The sequence below is a fragment of the Odontesthes bonariensis genome, chromosome 24 (assembly GCF_027942865.1).
Source record: "Odontesthes bonariensis isolate fOdoBon6 chromosome 24, fOdoBon6.hap1, whole genome shotgun sequence".
Taxonomy (NCBI): Eukaryota; Metazoa; Chordata; class Actinopteri; order Atheriniformes; family Atherinopsidae; genus Odontesthes; species Odontesthes bonariensis.
Genome location: NC_134529.1, coordinates 8110435 through 8133716, shown reverse-complemented (window position 1 = coordinate 8133716; position 23282 = coordinate 8110435). Strand labels below are relative to the sequence as shown.

General features: G+C 39.7%; 2 protein-coding genes across 3 annotated transcripts; one reads left to right on the top strand and one right to left on the bottom strand.

Moving 5' to 3' along the window:
* The first annotated feature begins 830 nt into the window (after window positions 1-830).
* fmn1 (formin 1) lies at window positions 831-21771 on the top strand. 2 transcript variants are annotated; one of them, XM_075458464.1, is made up of 17 exons: window positions 831-2959; window positions 3310-3418; window positions 5244-5305; window positions 5664-6379; window positions 7043-7184; window positions 7818-7905; window positions 10154-10215; window positions 10306-10394; window positions 10506-10635; window positions 10734-10880; window positions 12656-12715; window positions 13057-13177; window positions 17387-17479; window positions 18988-19039; window positions 20308-20457; window positions 21066-21166; window positions 21401-21771. In XM_075458464.1, exons 1-17 carry the CDS (start codon window positions 1487-1489, stop codon window positions 21592-21594), a joined length of 3789 nt encoding a protein of 1262 aa, XP_075314579.1. In that variant the 5' UTR covers window positions 831-1486; the 3' UTR covers window positions 21595-21771. The 2 variants fall into 2 exon arrangements, with proteins under 2 accessions (XP_075314579.1, XP_075314580.1); XM_075458465.1 differs by having other exon boundaries at window positions 21066-21147; window positions 21401-21531.
* grem1a (gremlin 1a, DAN family BMP antagonist) lies at window positions 21149-23211 on the bottom strand. Its single transcript, XM_075458469.1, has 2 exons — window positions 23105-23211; window positions 21149-22947 (listed from the first exon to the last, which is right to left on the bottom strand). Exon 2 carries the CDS (start codon window positions 22940-22942, stop codon window positions 22400-22402), a length of 543 nt encoding a protein of 180 aa, XP_075314584.1. The 5' UTR covers window positions 22943-22947; window positions 23105-23211; the 3' UTR covers window positions 21149-22399.
* Window positions 23212-23282: the final 71 nt, after the last annotated feature.

Sequence of the window (23282 nt, the reverse complement as noted above, 5' to 3'; positions counted from 1 at the left end):
AGGAGAAGCATGCACAACAAAATCAAACTGAAAGTAAAGACAAAAACTTACAGAAGCAGTAATTTACACAGGCAATAAGTAAACCAAGATGAAATGAAAAAAAAAAAAAAACAGGAAAACTTAAGATCAACATATAATAGTATTTTATATAGTAATCAAAACCCATAGGCCAAATCATTTAAAAAAAAATTATATTATAGTATTGCAGATTTAATACAATCTGAAATACCATCTTGACTGTAAGTGCCCTTATTTTAGAAAGAAAATGTGTAATAGTGTGTGCACATTTATTTGTTGTTTGTTCCTTCAGTCATGAATGTGACTTTTTGAGACTTTTCCTAATTTGTTCTTTTTTTTCATCTCGATCTCGAGGGTTGAAAACATATTTGAAAAGGTTAATCTAATGTGGGCATATTTATTGTGTTAAAAGTACAAAAACATTAAGTTTGTTTAAAGAGACTCAATTCATTGAATTTAAATGAGCTCCTAGCCAGTGATAGTCACTGGCATACTTATATTCTCCCAATAATCCAACAAATCCCCCCCTGTTTATTGATCCTTTATATCAGATTCAGTGTAAGCTGATTAAGCGTGTTGTGTAGGTGGAGTTAGACCCACTAAGATGCCCAGATTAGCCTGGCGTCACTCAGTACCTGCAGTGGAGCTGAGAAACTTCTCTGCGGTGGATTCACAAGTCAAATATTTAGCAAGTGATCCTGTCCTGTTTACCCTCCGTCAGCTCTGGGTGTGGCGTCCCTCCATCTGTTCAGGGTTGCTGCCTTTGCTTTACGGATGTCAGGGTGTTGTCAGAAACGGTGGATGGAGACACCATCTGTCTCCAATTACACTGTGGCAAACTGCAGGATGAAGTCCAAGATGCAGCACACCCGGTAAACTTTTAGAGAAGCTACAGAGGAGCCGGCTGGAAAATGAGGCAGAGATCAGAGGTTAAAACAACAACTTGGACCTGACTTTAACAGCATGTGGCAGAGTTGAGTCACACCACTGCGCAGTGCCATGGAGCTGGGCTGGAAAACTTTTCCATTTCCATTGCTTTGTGGATTTCTCTCCTGCGGTTGGCTCCTCTGAGTGACTAACAGCTGCCTGTAGTTTTAGGTTTGGAAAACTAGCACTCTGGTAAGACATGTAGGAGCTGTTGGAACACAGAAAGGAGAAATCTGTTTATTTTCAGCAAACTGGACAACAAACAGGTTGGATTTTTTTTACATGACTTACACTTTATGGGCCAAAACATTTCCTGCATTTATTCACTGATAATAACCTAAAGTTGCATGATGCTGGAATGAGCAATTTTATGCATGCCACGTGGATGCCTTGACACCAATCACACTCTCAGACTGCATTTTCTTCCATTTAAAACTTTAAAAGAAGCAGAGTGAACAGTAACCACTTATGGACATTGTGGTACAAGTTCAAGCTTTTCCATCTGACTCAGTTCTGGATAACTACCACTTCTTGCAGCAAAATGGAGCCGCCAAAAGCTGTCCTGAAAGTTTTCAGGAACCTCTCACAGGAGCAAAGTGAGGACATAATGCATGAAGAGCAGAGTGCAGATCTTCAGACAAATGGGTATATGAAATTTAATGATGCCCTTGTGCATTCTAGAGATCCATTATCCTATGTTATACTGTCCCATGAAGGTGAAAATACATTTAACTCATTGGAACATTTAGCTTCTGGGGAAGAAGGAAATTACTCAGACACAATAGAACAAGTAAAGAATAATTTGATCCTAATGCAGCAGCAAAGCAGGGTGGGCAACCCTGACAGAGGCTCAGAACAGCAGAGCTTCACGACAAGCCATGACCAGAGTGATGAGGTGGATGGACACAAAGTTGATGCGTGCAAGAAAGAAGATTCATCAGTGGAAAAATGTGTGTGTGTGTGCCTAAATTGTCAACATATATCCACTAACAGCACAAATACAGATTGTGGTTTATCTTCACCCATCTTTGTCGAGCAAGATGATACTAATGAAACCAACCAGGATGTAAAAAAAGACCAGGAAAATACTCAAAGTGCTTCCTGTCAGGAAGACTTTGTCCCAACTTTAGATTCTGATTTAGATTTTGAAGCTGAGGAATTGGACAATAGTAGGCAAGCTAAAACCAGATGTGCTGTGATGGCTGTGACAAGGACAGGAGACCTTGTTCAAGAGCAGGAACCAATGCTGCAGGAAGGTGAAGATACAGAGGAGAGGATAAGTGTCAAAGATGAAGAACGGGAGAAAACAGATTTGTCTCCAGACTCCTGCGACCAGCCCCATCATCCTTCCAGCCCAAAAGATGTTTCACCAAATATTAGTATAACATTTGCGACCCAAGCAACTAATCCCACACCAGGATCCACTCTCACCAGAGCCACCTTCTCTTCAGGCTCCCCCACCAGCAAGCAGATGCAGCGCCCGGCCCTGTTCAGTGGCCTGAGGGTCCTGAGGAAGGGGGTCGTTGGGCCTGAGCATGATACCGTGGCTCTGATTGAATCACCTCCTGAGGGGGCAAAGAGGGCAGTTTTCACGGAAAAGCAGGATGATATCAAGGCTCAGGGAAGCTTTCTGGACCAGATCTCCCAGTTTCTGAACAGAGAAAAGAAGGGAGATGAGAACGAAGAGCAGGAGTTGGAGGTGGACAGAGACCAGGATGAAAACAGAATGAGTGGAAATGATGAAAGTGAAGAGGATGAAAGGAAAGAGCTTCAAACCGAAGATGTGAAGATTTCAGAGCCGGTTGAGGCTAGCAAACCTGTGTCCAGCGCAGAAGCCGCTTTTGATGCCTTCAAGGCCTTTTTCACCCCGAAGCCGTTGAAGAAGGGTCCAGCAGAGAAGATCGACTTGGAGGCAGTGAGGAAGAGGATCAGAAATGATAAAGATTCACAAAGAACACTTTTTGAGCAAACACCCAATAAAACACCAGAGAAGGAAGACTCATCTGATGCCAAAGTAAGAGAAGATTAAGACATTTTCATTTGTAATCTCTGTCAGGTTTGTTTACTACAATCCCTTTTAAAAGTAAATCACACAAAAAGTTTTGAGCAAAGGAAGTCAGAGCCTTGTCTTTGAGAAACTGTCACCATTAGAATTAGGATGCAAAATGAATGGTTGGCGAGCTCTTTAAAGCATGAACAAACAGGGGCCTTCCAAACACTCGATGCATAAAAAGTCATGGGCATGCACCACTGTTGTGAATGCATCGGTCAAGTAGCTCAAAAGTTATTGGATGCTTCTTGGTGATTGATGGAGTTGTGCAAGCTCTATTAAAGAAATAAAAAATGTCTGCTGTCTCCCCACAGTCAGGGGCACCCACTCCTGGAGAAGGAGAGGAACGGACTCCTGGTCGTCTACACGCTGTCTGGCCGCCTCTTAAAGAAGAAAAAGTTGGACTAAAGTATACTGAAGCAGGTACTGACTAAATATATATGTGCATACAGGATTAGATATAATATTTAGTCTTGAAGACACCATCTTAGTTTTAAGCTTTTTGCAAATTGAGTGTTGATTTTCACTCGATACAAAATCATTCTGCACATTTCGTTTACTTAACAAAACCTGATATTTCAATTGCTCACCACGCAGTTCTGCTGCCGCGACTGTTGATCACTTTTTTCCCTGAAGAGTTATTCACACTGAGAGACATCTCATCACATGGTTTAGGCCTTTAAAAAGGCTTCAGTCATACAAACTGCAGTTATAGAATATATGAAAAAGTTATTATCAAATCACGTTTCAGAGGTCAAAACAGTAATAATGCACCAAATGAATAAAAAACACTAAAGAACTTAAATCACTCCCTTTTCAAGTTAAATGAAATCCACACAGAAATATAATCATACAAAATTGGAAATATTCTAATGTAAATTTTTAGAAGCATGAGAAGCAGTGTCTGCTCTGTGATGTTATGGATGTGTTGTAAACTCCACCCTCTGGGCGTCCCCAGTCTGTACAACTCCACCTGGACTATCAGAGAGCTTCTACTAAATTACAAAGTGAATAAACATACTTTTGATAATTTGTTTATGATTCTAAATCATTCATCTCTGGTGGCACACAGTGGTTGTTCAGCAGCCAATGGCTGTGCATCCTGATTAGCAACTTGTCACTGAAAATGACACAAATGTTCAGCAAGCAATGTCTTAAACTACAAATGAATGTGGCGAGAAATCTAAGTAAATGATCACTTTTCTTATAATCAAAAACCCCCTCTAAAAATCCTGCAAAAATTCAATGAAAAAGATCTCAGATGCCTTTTCATCTCAATTTTGCATAGTTCTGTACTTCTTCAAATTTGTCAGTCGGCAGTTTCCTTTTTTTTTATAAGAAATTTCTGACACCATCCTCATTGCTGATTATTTCCAAACGATTAATGCAATCTATAAAAACTGTTTTTGAACTGTTTTTAATCCTTTAACAACAATATTCTGTATCATTGCGGTTCTGTTGTTAAACATAAACATGTTGTTTATGTAAATATACCCCATTGAACACTGGGCAGGTAAAAGACATATGCAGTAAGCTGCCTGGTCACTAGTTTGGCACACCTTATAAACTGCAACTGTCGCTTCTCATTTTTGACCAATCAGCTAACCAGTCAAAGTAGACAGAAACAGGAGTCAAAGCAAAGTGTTTGAGACAGGAAGTGACAGAAGGTGGTGTCCCTATGTTTAGTGTGAGACAAAAAATATCTTTGTGGGACATAAAAGCATTTATGACTATTCTGGTAACCTTTCAAAATACAATATTAGAACTCTTGATGAGCAGAATAAGAGTTTTTAAAAATTGTATCATGGTATTTGTCATGTATGTTCCCTACTGCAAAAATACTGATTTGCTTTTTGTATAATCAAATTTGTCTTAGTGAGAACATTGAAGGGTTTAAGGTATGGAGCTGGTCATGGTTCCTTTGGTATTTCTGTGGATGAGCTTTCCCAGAAGGAATATTAAACATTGTTTGAGCAGGGATGAAACTGTGTGCTCCGTGTGCAGACATCCACACCCCTATAAACACTGTCAGGAAGGCGAAAGTGAATATGTTTTCTAATTGACTTTTCAGTCATCCATTAACAGATGAATGTTTGCTGAAATAGTTTGCTTAAGATGCCAGCCAGCTTTACCTTGTGGAGCATGTCTCTCTGTGAGTTCCATTTGAGGCATTTGGCTGCCATCATCTGGTAGCTGTTGTAAAATGGGGAAATATTTCCAGTTAATTCATGGATTTCTCTCCTCGCAGAGCACCAGGCTGCTCTCCTGCAGCTGAAGAGAGGATGCAAAGAGGAGCTGGAGAAGTTACAGGTCAGTTTGAAGGATGTGGTGACCAGTTGAAACTTCTTTATGGGCAACAGAATTAAAAGCCTGTGAATTTAAAAACAGCCATGCATGGTTGGTACACTTCTTCTAACAGCTAGCCCCTGTTTGTACTCCTTGTTTATTCTGTGTACCTTTCATAAAAATGTATCTTTAAAATAGGGCCTGAGATTCAGATCACATTCTGTCATAGTCTAAGAGAGTCTTGTCAACTTTTGGTCCGGCATCCATCTGACTCATGGATAGTTGATCTATCAATCCTAAATCTTATTTATATATGTATAGCTTTTCAATACCACCTCGTGACCCCTAGGAGTGTTAATTGATGGCATGTCATTATTTCCAGGAGAACTTTGAGCTGGAACTCTCCAGATTGAGGGTGGAACATGAGGACAATATTACCCATCTGGAGCTCACTCTGGCAGAGCTACAGGCCAAAGTGTCCCAGGTTTGGACCCGTTGTCCCGGAGAACGCAGAGATATTGCTGTTTCGACAGAAGATGACTCTCTAGACAGATCATTCCGTAATGTTTGCATCCAGACGGACCGAGAGACTTTCATCAAAAGTCCTGATAGAGAGGTTACAGGGAACGCCTGCACGAGCCCTCAGAAGCACAAGGTGTCCCCCAAAAAGCTGGACCTGGGTTCCATCAGCCTCAGCCTAGCTGGTCAGAGGGACGATTCCTTATCTTCCTCCTTGTCACCTTTAACTTCAGAACAAACTCCTCCTCCTGGAGTCTCTCCACCTCTGTCAGAAAAGCGAGTTGCTGCTTCTCAGACAACATTACCAGCCAAACAAGACAGTCATTCCCTTCTGTCTCCACCACCTCTGCCATGTTTGTCACCAGCCGTAAAGCACAAGCAAGCATCAAATGTCCCTCCACCCCCACCCCCACCTCCACCCCCGCCTCCTCCTCCTCCATCCATGCCAGGTGTAGCCTTCCCTCCACCTCCTCCACCAGCTCCGGGTCTCATCATTGATAAACCTCCCAGGAAACCAGCAGTGGAGCCTTCCCTACCCATGAAGCCTCTTTACTGGACCAGAATCCAGATTCAGGACAGGTATGTTCACACCTCAGAACATATCCAAAATCATATACTGCTGTTCAGCATTTCTCACCTAAAAAGGTTTTATCGTGCTTGCTTCCACTAAAGTTGAATATATGTGGATATTTCAAATTCGCAAAATTTACCTTAAATATGAAGTATTGGCTCCGGGTACTCCGGCATCCTCCCACAGTCCAAAAACATGCATGTTAGGTAAATTGGAGATTCTAAATTGACTGTAGGATTGAGCGTGCTTTCAGAGCAGAAAGCTGTGTTGTAAATGTTCATTTTCTTCCTCAGAGCTCAAACTTGGCTGTCCACTTCACTTGACCAGCAGGTCTTGCTGCCAAGCGAGCACTTAAATTAACCACAATCTGTGATAGTTGTTGTAAGGATATGTGCACCTCAAACATCCTCAGATAAAGCTGTTACCTCAGTTTAGATTGATCCTTGGCAGAGGATTCTGAAACATTCTGAAACTGAAGGCCTTGTACTGTCTGTATGTTTCTAGAATAAAACAGTCATTATTGACATCTCACTTTAATAAAAAAATACCTGTATTAGCCTCATATCAGCAAACCAACAGATATATCAACACTCTGTTGTGATACCGTTCTCCAAGTTAATGATAAACTGATTAACATTATGCATCAAACACTGTGTTTCTCTCTCCTTCAGTAACAACACAATGTGGAACATTTTAGAGGAACCCCACATAATCAATACCAGCGACTTTGAGGATCTATTTGCTAAAATCACCACAAAGACTAAAAGGAAGCCACTATCAGAGGCTTATGAGAAGAAAGCCAAAGCCAGGAAGGTAAGCAATCATCTTCAGCATCATGTTAAACATAATTCAGCTTCAGGATGATGAACAGTAATTTGTCCACTAGAGGGAGCCAAACGCTGGTATATTTACAGACTGAATGCATATATTTTATAAAACCATTTCAGGGATCTAAAATTCCTTTAATATTTTATCCCGTGTCTCCCTCATTGTGGAAAAAAAAGCTTTATTTCAGTCAAACTAAAAAGATACACAATAGGATATTAAAATCATAATTTTGATATGTTTTCTTTCTGTACAGTAGAGTATTTTTCCAGAAATTCTGGCATTTTTTTGCAATCATTTAACTTGTCACACATTTGTTGTGCATTTCTAATTGTATAGTAACACAGATAAAAACACAGATATAATGATCATCCAGTGACGTACATAAGTCAAATAACCTCAATATGTGGCAAAACATTTAAAAGCCAACTTGTACTAAATTTAGTGGAATAACATGACAAAACAGATCCAGTTTTTTTCCATCTTGATGACTCTGATTAAAAATGCAAGAAATGTGTAATGTGACCTTTGTTTTGCTCTATTTTCACAGTACACTCTCCACTAATGACTCACTAATGGTTTTCAGTGGTATGGTGGTCATGGTAACCTTGTGTGTTTTAGATCATTAAGCTGTTGGATGGTAAGCGCTCTCAGGCTGTGGGCATCCTCATATCAAGCCTCCACCTGGAAATGAAAGATATTCAACAAGGTGAGCTCATTTGTTCATTCAGATGTGTTGCAAGAGAAAACTACACTGGTTGTACACTGATATCAGGGGCCACTGGGCTCACTCAAAAAACCCATACAATGTACAATAGAACATTTGCTTTCAGGTCATTTTTTTACTATATTTGTAAAGAAGTTTATGTTCAACTTAATCATGTCAAGTTAAAACTACACCTTAATCAGCATACAACATCTAAGGAGGAACTTCTTGCTGGACTGACAACATTTATGATTGTTTCAGGGACAAGGATCCGAAAGCAGGTGATGAGACAGGTTAGAGTTAAAAAGGAAATACAGGGAAGCAGCCAGCATAGCAACCAGAACATAAGAGGGGCTGGAAAAAGGAACATCTACTACACAGTCCGAAACGTCCAAAAACCACAAGAAGAAATCAACATGGAAAAAATTATAACTAGAAAACTATATAAAAATCAAAGCTGAGAATGTCAGAAAGTCAAAAATAATACAAAGACATTTAGCTGTGGAGTAAAGAAAATGGGTCTATATATGCAGGATAGAGATATAATCTAACAGATAACAGGTTTGATGTCATCAACTGATTGATCACAGGTGGTAAAACTAAAGGCAGGAAACTTTATCACATAATGACAGCACAATTAAAAAATAAAACAGGAAGAGGCAAACTAAACGTTCAGTCATTACAGCATCTTATTTTGACGAAAAATATTGATTAAAGGCCACTATCAATGGTGGATTGTAACATATACTCTACACTTTACAATACGATGCACACAATGGGTGAAGTGAAGTTATTGAATTATGACTTTTGGGTTAATAAATGAGCAAATTAGGCTTGTGGAGATTACAGTTTTTGCAGATATTTGATAACTAATCATTACCTCTCATGCTGTATCAGTACAGTGTTTTTACTCCGTGACTTCTCTGAGGTATTTGTATCTAAATTCTACGCTGCTTCCTACTATTTGCCAGGTTTTGAAGATTAGGAGTTTAGAACATTGACATAATCATATAAAATTAAAGGCTTTGTTTTGAAGCAAATGTAACCACCCAGAAGTGCATAAACTGAGGAAAATTACATTCTCGCAGCTGAATACAAGAACTAGTAATAAATTGTAAAACGCTTCTCTACACATGCCTTGTAAAGTAAAATTTACTGCAGATATTTATTTCCTTTACTCCAACAAAAGGAAGTGAGTTTATCCAAGTTGAAATTTTACTGGTTGAGCATTTTTACGACAGTATCATTACTTTTACTTTAGTAAATGATCTGAAAACCACTTTCAACCCTGCCTACTATTATCTGTAATTTTAAGGATGACAGATAGTCAGTTTCTAGCTATAACATTCCAATTTTCCCATTTGCATGCACCACATTTTTGTGTATTTTTTATTTCTGGTGGAAAACCAGCATTTGTATTGCCATGGGAAACAGCATTAAAACCTCACAGTGTGTGTAATCAAACAAACATCCTGTCTTATAAGAGATCCATCACAGTATGGATCACTGAGGAAGGCATGTTTGTCTGCAGGCAGTCTGGGAATTTAAACACGCTTTAAACACTCAGGTAACCGCAGCTCCCTGAACATCTCCCTTGTTTAACTTTAACCCCGGCATCACACTGAACCAGCCCTGTATTTCCCTCTGAATTTGAGTTGTGGGTGAAACTAAAGCACGATTACAGGCTGAACCTTTCATAATGTCAGCCAGACGAGCCGATCTGCATGTCTAATCCCAAACTACAAAATCTTTTTGTTTGCCATTGAGAAGAACACAATTGCAGTTCACTATACGTGGATGGAAAGATGGGTAAAACAGACAGCTGAACATCTGAAGATGATGTGGATCTAAACAACCCCAGCTACTCTTCTTCTTTGTGGAAATCTTAGCCACCAGCGGAGTTGTCACTACACAAATGATCACTGGGAGTGTTTTTTATATGTGTGCAATTGATGGTAAGTAAAGTTGAATATGTTGAATATGTTTACTGGAAGGGCTGTCCTCTCTTAATGTTTCACATCAATCCAAAGGCCACAAAGTGGTCAACCATGAGCAGTTTTGTATTCATGTCAGACATCTTCAGACACAACTAACTTTTACTTTTTTTGACCTACCTTACGTTGTATTTCTGTCAGTTGTGGCTGGATTTCCAGAGCTGCGCAGCACGAATATAAAACCCATTCATGTGTATCAATCCCAGCTTTTTTGTATCCTGCTGAACTCTGATGCCTCTGTATCTTTACGCTTCTAGCTGTACTGACGGTGGATCACTCTGTGGTGGACCTGGAGACAATTGAAGCGCTGTATGAAAATGTGCGTATTGCACTCGCACACTTTACTGCAGTTTCACTACAAGAATACAGTTGTGAACACCTTGTTTAGATGTAATTGTCACTGCCACAGAGAGCACAGCCAGAGGAGCTGGAGAGGATCAAGAAACACTATGAGACGTCAGAGGAGGAGGACGTTAAGCTGCTGGACAAACCTGAACAGTCAGTATCTCTACTAAAAGGAAAAATGTTTCGAGAGCACAGCAGTGATTCATTGGGTTTAGACTGACAACATTTGTTATCACATTCAAGATTTTCTAATTTGTTCTCCAGGTTTCTGTACGAGCTGTCTCAGATCCCAGACTTTTCGGGCAGAGCTCGCTGCATCATTTTCCAGTCAGCCTTTGTTGATGGGATTGCATCCATTCAACGCAAGCTCCACACTGCCTGCACTGTGTGTAAGGTGTGTTAAGGACACAACAAAGCCTCACTAAAGCCCAAAGCATCTCTGGGAACACCAGCCTTTATAAGATATTAACTGTGTGTGTTTTCTGTTTGAAGGCTCTGCTGGGGAGCAACAGTGTCAGGGAAGTAATGGGACTGGTGTTGGCTCTGGGGAACCACATGAACGGAGGCAGCGGGACCCGAGGTCAAGCCGACGGCTTTGGCTTGGAAATCCTCCCCAAACTCAAGGATGTCAAGAGCAAGGTAAAGCCTGATAAATACAGAGTGGCTAGGGCTGTTTTCCTGCCTGTCATCACACTTTAGAATTAAACTTTTAATTGGGACAGAAGCTGAGATGCCTGTAATAACTGCTTTGTATTGAACAAAAGACCAGATCTGAGAACTGAACAAACTCTCCATTATAAGACTAACTGAGAATTTTGATTGAATTGCTTTTGAACTAAATAATTTAACACTGACATTTATCCAAAGCAAATTAAAGGTGAGGAACACATTGGGAACAATGACAGTTTCAAAAGGATTGAACCACCAACCTTGTGAGTGGTGTATGACTGCTATCTGCTGAGCCACAGCCACTATTAAAACTGTCCTGATTATTGAGTCAGCAATACTTAATACTTACCAAAAAAAGAGAGTATGTTGCTGCTATATATTTTTAGTCATATTCGATAAAAGTAGAGTTTTTACACTATTAAGAGTAATATCTCAGAGTGTATGTCATGAAATACTGTATACAATTAAATATAGAGAAGCCAATGAAACGGCAAATGTATGAGAGTTAATTAACAGTGAATTTGAAAATAGAGAGGGAGACTGTCAAGTGTGAGTGAGTGTCCTGATTTAGTTAAAGAAGACAGTTGTGCCAAAGTCTGATCTTCACATTGTGTATCAGGACACAAACAAACTGGATTTCAAAGGGCCCCAAGTAAAGAGCTGTTTACATTCACATGGCTTGAAATAGTTACAAAACCATCTCTAAGGGTGTTCAAACGAAGGAAACCTCCCCGGGACTGTTTGACCAGAAAAGATCACAGCAGGAGTGTGTAATAGTCTACCAGGTCACAAAAGACCCCTTCACAGCAAATTAAGGCATCCCTTCCGTTGACTGTGGTAATGAGTGAGATGAGTGAGACAAAAATGGTGCAGGTAGCTGGCTAAGTTTTGCACAAAGGAATGGGCTAAAATCCCTCAACACTGATGTCCTGATCAGCATTTAGCAGCAGTTCCTGCTTCATAAGGACAAAAGCAAAGATTTTACCACCAACTCATATGTAAATTAATCATACGTCATTTTTAAACCTTGCTTGTTTAATTTGATACTCTTTAATGACTTTCTGGATATCTAGGGTTTATTTCATTCCATGCTTATGCAGAATTACACAATATTGTAAAACTTTTCAACCCCATTATTTGTATCCTAAGAGAGGAAAACATTGGCTCCACAGGAACTTAAAATCCTGTTTCAAAACTTCATCTGTTTGCTACGAACAGATCGATTAACTAAATGAGTCTGATTCATGCAAGATATCAAGAATTCTCTCAATATAAAACAAATGCATTACAGGGTTTTAATGTAATTAAATTTAATTTAGATATTCCTTGCACACTACACTGAAAAAAACATAAAGAACAAACTCAAAAATTTGAGCTGCCAATATCTAAGTAAAAAAAAAGTAAAAGAGGCTTCATGAAAATCTTGACACTGGAATGACAAACCAGTACATTTGTCTTGTTTCAATTAATATAAAGTAATTAAGAATTAATAGTTTTGGTATTTCTAGTTTCAAGCAATAACTTACTTAGAATTTGTGATAAGATCTCTGAAACAAGTTACATTTTTGTTTTGATAAAATTGATGAATGATCGAAATGAAAGTCCCCTACATAATGAAGTCTTGGGAAGAAGAAATATCTTGTCAGATTCGAAAAAAAAGCATGCGAGCACTTTCAATTTTTGCTGTAACAAAGTTTTACTTCCTTGTGATTCACCTTTAAAGTGGCTCCTGCCTTTCTTCTCAGGACAATCGCATCAGCCTGGCGGACTTTGTGGTGTCATACTACCTGCACAACATGGACAAGGTATTTAAGAGATTATGGTTTTAGTGTGCATGAAACTTGTGTATAAGTGTTGTTTTCTGTTGAAGATTTTGAAGATTTGGGCCTTACTTGGGTTTAGTCATCAAGTTCATGGTGAAAAATGGGTAAAAGTGCTTTTAAAGGCAAAATTGTGACAGAAAATAGGTTTCAAGCCTTTTTTAGGGTGCTGTGGTGAGAATTACCCATGCTGACTTGCAACATTTAATAAATCAATGCTTACATATTGTCATTAACGCAAACAATTATAGTTCATATTTTTTACTGGGTTGGAGTAGTTGAGCTTTATTTTTCTTTTTTAACACATCTTCTCTGTATTCCACCAGAACGCCGGCACAGACAAGAGTATCTTTCCTCTCCCTGAACCTCAGGATGTCTTCCTGGCAGCACAAGTCAAGTTTGATGACCTCAGCAGAGATCTAAGGCAACTCGGACGAGATCTGGCAAGTATGTGACTCCCCTACAACCTATCCGTTTCTCTGTAGATAGGAAAATAAACTCTGGAAGAGTAACCCTTCCCCCTTCTATGATATTATATGGTTGCACACATTCCCCAAAACATGAGAAGTCACACGGGGGAGCCTCAACACACATGTGACTGGTTGACCGGGAACAATCTCGACTTGTGGTCATTTTGTTGTGTGTTTTTGCATGAAAACCTTGGCCAGCCTGTGTAACTCTATCACTGTGATTTTGCGTTGCTCTCCAGAGGTTCCCACAGACCAAACCTCGGCCCAGTCTGGCATCGTTTTTCCTTAAACACCCCCTCCCCTCCAAAAACTCACCACCCTGGTTTCCCATTGCTGGCCCCAGCCATTGAGTAGCTGTTTATACTCTGTGCTGAAGGTCTGCCTCTGTGACCAAACTCATGTTAGCTGGAACTCCAGAACAAAAGATTTCCTCTTGGCTGTCTTATCCCTAAGTGTGCTCTTATGACGCCATTCTGCATGCCAGTCAGCTACAAGCCATTCTGAAGACAATGCCTACAGTACATGCGTATGATTATGAGTGAGTGCTTCGTTGTGTCCCCATGTATGCATGTGGTTTTGCATGCATTTCATGTGTGTGTGTGTGTGTGTGTGTAGCCAGGGACTAGCGGGAGTCTTGCTGCTGATACTGGCCTGGCGCCTTTCAGATCCAGCCTCTAATCCCTCTGCCCATCAGATCTCCCATTGTTGTGCCTTTGTGCCCCTGTCGCCAGCGCAGGGAGACCGTAGCTTTCCACTTATGTAATCTCCAGACCTCCTGTATCTGTCGTATCTCTGCAGAGATGCACAGATCCTTAACCTGCTCGGCTGTATCGCCTGGGCACCCGTGTGGCCCCCAGAAATGTGCCGCAGATAGCTTTCTTTACCTCTCAACACAGCTTTGTCTTATCGGGCCATCTACCCAAACCGCCGTGCAATCTGGATCGCCTGTCGCAGGTTCCTTTTGTTCAATCTGTTTGAACTGCCCTCATGCTTTGAGGCTTTGCTTTTTCTTCACTCTCCCTGTGTTTCTGTTCAGTTGGTATGACCTTTGGTGGTTTTGTTTCTTTCCAACCATCCATTTAGAGACTAAACAAAAACAAATGTACTAATTTAGTTTTAGAGGTAATTTAAATTAGCCGGCTGAAGAAGACATATTTATTGCTAACTTGCATATGTATCTGGTCATGCAGATTCTGCTTTATTTATCATAGATATAAAATATCTCTTTTGTGACTTAAATGCCAAACAAATTATATGAAAATATTGTTTTCTCCTGCCCACCAGTCACCAGTGGTGATGTTTTCCAGGAGCAAATCCTGGTTATTTTCAATAAACCCAAGTTTTTCATTAAAACTAACTACAGCCTCACTGATATTTTGATTCCTTCAATAGTCATAATCATTATGTGCTGGTCCAGACTCAAATATTTACCAATCCTCCAGAGTGCATTGATCCCCTGATTTTTTTTTTCCTGAGTGAAAATGCTCAACTACCATTGTTTAGATAGCTATGAGGTTTGGTATACTTTGCATGTTCATTCTCTCCTCCACAACCATCTATTTCTCACGCCCACTTCCATCTCGTCAGTTTAACTCGAGTATTGCTAGAGGAAGACACTGTTAGGTAAGGCACACTAAGTATGGGACATTCCCAATAGGGCTTTCCCAAAAAACACCCAAAAATCTGCAGTTTTTTTTTTTAGTGATGTTTGACCATTACATACCATTTGTTCTAGAAATGTCCCCTATTCTTTTACTGCAATCACTGCACATTGTACTGCAATGAGTTAACTGTAAAAAAAACTATGTGAGAGGAATTTATTTAATGAAGGGGTCAGATAAGCTTTTTCTTTTCACCAGAACCGAACAGCCCATTTAAAATAGTTCCCATAACTTCACACAAGCATCACCAAGAAAACAGCCTGCATGTTTTTAGTATTTTTTTTTTCTGTATTTCCCTTGGCTGTGACTTCAACTTCCCACAGTGCACTGCAGTTGTGAGGCATAATGTTGTAGAACAATATGTCAGACTAATTCTGGGCTGTGGAGAAGTCCTCTTCTAGTTTAAATTACTTTCAAAGGCACCAAATGTGTGCTCGATCAAGATTTGATCAAGTCTAACTTTATCAATTTCAGTTTACCTGTTACCTTTATGTTGTTTATAATTGGAAACTGTTGGTTGTTTTTCCTCCCTGAGGACTTTCCTCCTACTCTTTTGTGTTGTAGCTTGTGTTTTGCTTAATTGAAAGATTTATGTCACTGTGGAATCTCACAGAGGTCATCATGTGATTTATGAGGGGGAACAATCCAAACCTATCATCATCAAAACCTCAAAACCTCTTCAAGAAAGAATTCATCCCTTGCTGTGAAACAAAATCAGTGCAGTTTGTGTAATTGCAGTCTCACATCTGAAAGCACCACACACCTCATCAGTCGGCTGTGTTTATGTGAAGGTCCCGAACCCTCTTCAGTCTGAAATAAGCAAACTTCTGTCAGCACAAAAAGCAGACAAAAGAAAAGAAAGGCTCCCCACACAATGCATGTAGAGATACCCGCCTCCACAGTTTACACAAATCCAGAATGAAAACAGTATTCTTCTGTAATCTTATCTGGGAGATGTTGATCGAGCATCGGGGTAGGGGGGCCGGGGACTCGGCTCCCTCTGCAGCCTCTATTATGACTGGCCTCGCATACTGGCTCCTCTGATCCACTGATTGGATGCAGAGCAACGTGGAGCCACAGACTGGCAGAGGAAGAGAGAGAGGGAGTGGAGTTTGTAGTCGCCATCTCTGGGGGAATCGCAACAAGTAATGTCAGATTGAGGAAGCTGTGCTGATAACCTGTCGCTCAGGCACAGGTGGAGTAGCTCGACCCTGAACTATCCTCTTTCTGTCGGGTGTGTGCTGCTTTTGGAAAGTCTTTGAAAGCCTTGAACTAAATTCCCATAAAATATCAAATGAATAGACAGTCATTTTTCTCTCTATCATCACTGCAAGCCAACAAACTCATCTTGGTCCATGACATGTTAACTGAATAATCACATGAATAAACATTGTCACCTGTATATACAATCAGTAATTATCAGGGTATAAGTTCATGCAATAGGTTATTGTATCTACCACATAATCATAGCTTCACCCAATCACTCGTGTTCTCTCAAAGGAAATAAAATCATCAACCAAAAAGCAAGGATGCACTCATGATGTCAGTGCATTGAAGTCTCGGCCGTCATTCATCAACCTTAGATGCTTCTTGAGCTCCTATGAAGCAAAATTGCTTCATTGTGGTTTAAATTTACTACAGATGCAGCCACTTAGAATTTCATCTCCTAGTCAAAGGCCAGTCAGTTCCCAGCTAATGTCAGCCATGGACCCTGCAGAGAGAGTCAGTTAGGAAGTGGATAGCCCATGCATGGAGCTGTCTGCCATTCTAAGTGGCTGAATCTACATATGAACATCAGCCTAGTCTCTCATAGAAAAGTGAGAAAGCTCACAATAAAATGTAGATATTGGATTTTTGGGGGCGTGTTCTTTAGGTAGGACTTGCCACCCAGGCAACCAAGACAAATTAAAATGAAACTTTTCCCATTGTTTTGTATAATTATTGTTTGGATGTTCGGCATTTGTGCTCACCATCTTTACTTTTATGAAGCATATTGATGGAGCTGGAGGGTTATGCTTAAAACGTGATTGAACAAAAACACATATATTTAAAGCCTAATGTCTCTTTAACTATTGGACTTATCTTCAAAAGGACCAAAAGCACACTAACCTTAAGCAGTGAATTTACCCAATAACGCTTAAATGGCTCGTGGAAAATTTGGATTGACTTACGATTTTAATGAGAGAAATTGATGTGGTGCCAGTAGTGTTTTGGAGCAAGCACCTTGCGTCTGTCAGTGATTTTAAACTTTAAGACACTCCACATTGGCTTCTAGTTTTAGAACTGCTGGGTACCTTCATAATCATGTTGAAGTGAAAAAAATAAAAATATGTTGAAAATTCATTCCAAATGGGACACAAACGTTGCTACCTGTTGTTGTATCATTCCCATTACTGCACATAAAGTCATCTATAGCATTCACACTCATGCTAGTGTTATAGATGCCTTTACATTTTTGTATTTTTATTTTACCCTACATGAATTTTATACAGTAAGTTTCTAAGCGATGTGATTCTTTGTTTCAGGATGTGAGAACGATGTAGAGAAAGTTTGCTCGGACTCACCTGAAGAGCACCTGCAGCCATTCAAGAACAAGATGGAGGCTTTTGTCATCACCGGTAAATATGCAGTACTGTGAATCTGCAAGTCTGAATGTATATTTTTGTTATGTATCATGTTGCAAACCAAAATTGGTGGGTGAGAAGTGCTGAGAATGACACCCTAATATTGGTTGCGTCTTTAGAATATGGCATAAAAACAGCACTGAAGATATTTTGGTGTAAATCTAGATATTTAGTTTTCATACTTTCAAGCTGTTTTTAGAAAAAGGTTATGTTGTGCATCCTTGTGCAACCTCCCCAACAATGAACATGTGATAGCCAGCCAGTCTGCTCTTCTTCACTTTTTACCTCCATTATTCCTCCTCCTAATTATTCCATAGCCTCTAGTCATGAACAGATAATGAGACAATAGGATCTTTAGCACAGACATGTAAATGGTCTCCCAACACTCTAACGAGTAAAAGGACTCAAAAATGTGTCTTTTTGTCTCCCTTATTTTTTGGGGTCTCCTTGTTGTGTTTTTGACACTTTTAGATTGTCATGTGTATTTTGTGGTTGTTTTATATATGACATCTTTTTTTTTAATTTTTTTTTTTTTTTTACTGTAGTTATTTGACATTTTTGGTCTTTTTTGATCACCTTATTTTCTGTGTTTCTTTGCTGTCATTTTGCTTTTGATCGACTTCCAAACAAGAAGTGTTAACAGCAGCTCTGTACCTAGTAGGCCCAGCCAGTAATCCTCCAATGCTCCTACTTGTCAGATTATTGTCCCCTTCATCACTTTACCAGCCTGTAAATGTTCTGTTTTCATGGGTATCTGTGTGTCAGGGAGATAGGATGGATTCAGAATAAAGGCTAGACACTCAGATAGGGATCAGGCAGATTTGGGAATGACAGAGTGACTCCTGCCTCAGACACTCAGGCACTGGACATTCTTAGTCTCTTTTAGGCTCTTTTACTGCAAACAATATCCATCCATTTAACCGAGCCATTCCATTTTGTGTCATGTTTTTTTTTTCTTTGACTTATGTCAGTGGTGAGGTTTCATTTTAAGTGCTTGAACGACATAGTTTCTTTGAGTATCATCATTAAAGAAACAGCACTGGGACTGTGTTTTATCCAGAAAACTTGGAACCATTTAAAAAGTTAGATCTTTTCCCTTTTTTTCAAGCCCTGATATCAGTCTGAAACTCTCCTTTCTTTTGGGCTTCAAGCCAAACTCCAACTTTTTCTAGGATCTTAAGCAGACTCCCAAAATATTTACTGAGAGACAGGCACAGATAATCAGTAGCATGCCTGTTATTTTGTCATGATGGCATTGCAATTTGAAAGTGGCAACAAGAATGGCTCCATTGTTGAATAACTGACTGTCTAATTGCTGCTTTAAAGAGACCAAATGGTTGTCTGGCTCCATCAAACAAGGTCATCATCATACAAGACCTCCTCACTGTGTTCCTACAAGTATTTAAATCTGCAGACTCTCTACAGGGAATATGATTGTTCAAAACATTATCAACATGGTGGGACACACGTAATAAATCATTTTTCTCTCTGTTTCTTTTCAGCAAGAAAGGAGCATGCAGAAGCTTCTCATCAGCTGATGAGCGTACAAAAAAGGTGGGGAAATGAAACTGTGCTGTTCTTTCGTTAGATGAGACTGTCCTCCTTTTTGCTTCATCCATGGAGTTAATGTTTGCTTTTTAATTCACTTGCAATAAAAGTTGAACACAGCAGTTTAAGTGACAATAGAAAAGTGACAATGCACACCATAATGACTACAGAATAATGCCATCTTTGACGTAGGCTCTTCTGCTCCCTTCTCCGCTGTGATGACAGCCCCTGCTGCTGCTTAATGTTTGTAATAACTAACGCTACAAATATGTTACAGCTTTATGTAAAACTATGGCTATTCTACCCATTCTTTTAATGGAAGTGAATGTGCATCTGTTTCTCTCTCATTTGTTGTGTTGATAGTTTCTTGACTCTTTTAGAAATCTAAAGTGATCCAGTCTTTGCCACAGTGGTGCCAACAGTAATGCCACGTAGAAATTCCACAGGGGGGGTGTTGTCTGTTACTACTTATGTTGTCACCTGTGAAACAGTGACAGAAATGAAAGATCAGAAAAGTCTTGTGTCTTTTTGGGGGTTTTTTTCTCTCTCTTTGGTGCTTTTTCAACTTTTTTACTATGTTTTCTCCTTTTTTGTTATTTTAATGATCAGTTCTAATGTCCTTATCATTTTGTATCTATTATTTTTGCAGCTTAGGATCTTCCTGATTATTTTCGCATCTTTTGTGTATCATTTTGTGCTTTTATTGGTTGTTTTGCATCTTTCGATAGTTGTTGTAAATGTTTTTTTATACAACTATCTGGCCATTTTGCATCTCTTTTCCACAGTACATTATTTTAATCATTCAGCACTGCTTTTTTGTGATTTTATTTTGATGTTGAATTTCTTTTGTGTTTTGATGATCTCTAAAGATATTTTTAGTCTTTTTAATAATTTTATATTTTCTTTTTGTGATCTTGTTTTGTGATTTTATACCTCTTTTTCAATTTATTTTCATCTCTTTCTGGTCATTTTGTTATATATATAATATCAGAAGCCAGTAATACCAGATAATTTCTAACATTATGTAACAATAACTTCCTAAAAAGCATACTGCCATCAATAATTGTAAAAGTAAAAACAGAAGGTAGCAATTTCTCTGCTGTAGAACTGTGGCAGAAGAGGCTGTAACACAGTGTTTAGCTAGACTATTTTTAACTGATAACAGAAGTGGCAGAAGAATATTCTACATCGTCTGTTTCTGGTTAAGATGAGAGGCTAAATGAGTACCACTGAAAATAACAATTTCATCTTGTTCTTGTTTTTGTCTTGTTTAGTTTCCAGGACCTGGTTCTGTACTTTGGACTGAAGCCTAAGTCAGGAGAGAAGGAGGTGACGACCAGTCACCTCTTCATGCTCTGGTTTGAGTTCTGTGCGGACTTCAAAGCCAGGTGGAAGAGGGAGAATAAGAGCATCTCAAAAGAGAGGTAAGTAATAGCTCTGTGTGTATGCATGCATTTTAGACTGCGTTTGGTTCAGCTCAGTTTGAAGTTAAGTTATTGAATGAATTAACTGGGGTAATATTTAGTTGCATTACTACCACATTAGTGTGCTTAACTCATGTTTAGTTTGGCTCCCATGTAAGCAAGTTATTCCAGATAATTCTTGCTCCTTCTGATGGATCCTGAGGTGATATGAGTTTGCCTCCTGGGTCATCTACATGTTGAATGTGCACTGAAAATCTCCACTGGAGTCACATGTGATCAGATATCCCAAACAACCAAAGTGACATAAACAAATAATTCAAAAGCAGGTTAAATTACTTTAAAACAGGCCCAAATGACCCTCTTTGATTAATTTGGGACACTTTTAAGTTTAGAACATTTTTAAAATATCCAGTCCGTCATGGGTGTAATATTCAACTTGTCTAACTGAATTCTTCTTCTACTTACATCAGTGTTATTGCAATAAAAGCTTTCGGTCACAAATTAAAGGATGGACTGGACCTTTTCTTGGCTCTGTGATATACATTGTGTATTATTTTCTATATGGTAAATGTTCCTGCTTAACTGACTAATTGGAAATGGTTTTGAAGGTTAAAAGAGGCCCAGCTGTCAGTGAAGAGGATCACTGGAGAGAAGAAGGTGGAAACAAGAAAGATCAACCCCAACAGCCTGGTAAGACTTCAGAATTCAGGTGATTTACTGAAAAGGCAAAGTAATTTGAATGAAGATATTTGATGAACAAGGCCTTGAACATGCAGTTCAGATAAATGCATAAGTTTGAATCGGGTGTACATTTTCCATAGGAAATAATACCATTCACACCACATACAAAACCAGATCTGTCATGCTGCTTGGATTGAATTATGGGGAATTTATCTACATTTTCCTCATCTGCATTTTTAATCCAATAATTTGTTCTCAACAGAAAGAGCGACTGCGTCAGAAAGAAGCCAACATTTCTTGAACGGATCACAACAATCACACAAACATCCTCACACAGCTGAATCCGACTGGATGTGGGGCTACCAACCAACATTTCCCTTGATGAACACAGGATTAATGCATCATATGTGTATGTTACTCCAATTTATCCTCAGTGTACTCACACTCAGCAAATGACAGCTTTATGTAATGTGATTTCCCATGTAACGTGTATTTAAGATTAGTATATTTAAAAACATATAGTATCAACTATGTATAGATTCTGAAAATGTATACTTGCATTTTGCATTGATTCTGACAGGAAAAGTTTAAACGTTTTACAATAATTTCCAGCAATAAAAACACTGATCAGATCAAGGAAATGTCATGTAATTACTTGAATTCTGTTTTATTTACAAGCACTATTGAAATAACTGATACAGAAATTATATACAGTCATCAAATTAAGTGACATTTAATTGTGCAGGTCTAAATTTAAAATAAATTGATATCACCAATGTTCAGATTTACATCCCACACAGTGGAAACAACCTCTGAAGATGCATCCTGTTAAGCCTTCCATCAACCTGTAACAAGCATGTCTTTTTGAGATGTTACAAACCATCCCATAGACACTCAAGGTAGACACTTTGGCATTTGTATCCACTTAAAAAAATAATAAACATGGGCGAACAATTCTCCAAAGTGTTCCCGCAAACATGAGCAGGCTATCTGTGAGCAGTGATGGATGATTGCCAAGTCTGGTCACTGTGATACATGTTGCCAGCAGGTCAAGCCTTAGAGGGATCGGGACATTTGAATCAACCATTAATGGCCATCTTTCAGAAGGTTTAGTAGTAAACTGCTGAATTTCTTCTGTCAACAGTTACAGTGAAAGGCTCAGCCAAGTTCCTCTTAATCCTTGTCCCACTGTATTCTTGTATTGAGTAAAATACACTGCCCCTCCTTTACGTTCCACGGAGGGGAATTTTTATCACAGGGTCTAATCCGTGTTAACAGTTGTGCAACGGCACAGCTTTACGCGCTGGACCCGTTTCCTTCGCGTGCTGGGCGTCTGTCCCGGGCAGAAGAGGGTGTACGTCACGGTGCTGAAGGCTCTGGGTTTGCAGGCCGAGCAGGACTGGAAGGCGTTGCCGTCCTGATACATGTGCCGTGGGATGTAGAAGGAATTGCACTGTCCGTAGCAAAAACGGTTGATGATGGTGCGGCTCAGACAGCCCTCCTCGTGGATGGTCTGCTTGAGCGGCTGCGTCTTGCACCAGTCGAGCCGCAGGTACCGACGCTCCGTGACGTGCAACGCTTCCTGGCTGGACTCCAGCACTTCGTCGGTTGAAGTCACAGGCGCCGTCCCGCGGGAGATTAGTCCACTAATGGAGGGCTGTAGACATCTATCCGATTCGTTCGGGTTGTATTTGTTTGGATGAGGGAAAGCGCCTTGGAATGTGCCCGTGTCCGCGCTGCTCATCAAGGTGAGTAGCAGAGCGAAAACCACCAGAAGGATCAGCACTGAATGTGACTGCATCATCGAATCTAAAAGGAAAATATCATTAGTCAGTCACCAGGGGAGAACACAGGTTTTACGCACAGGTTTTACGCGTGGATTACGCATCAAACAAGTAGGGCACATGAGGTGTTTCTTCCCAAAAACAAGGTGATTTATGACTTTAGAAAACAAAAAGCTGGTTACCTGTTGCGTGTCTGACTCCTCACAAGAAGACTACTCAGTCAGTTAGCAGCTTGAGTCATCTGGAGGTCCTACACCCCCTGAAGTGCCTTTATGAATGTTACTGTGACGTCTTGATAGTCAGCAGAACACACCCCAAACCCTGATCCCCACTTTATCTGTCCGAGAGCGGAAAGAAAAA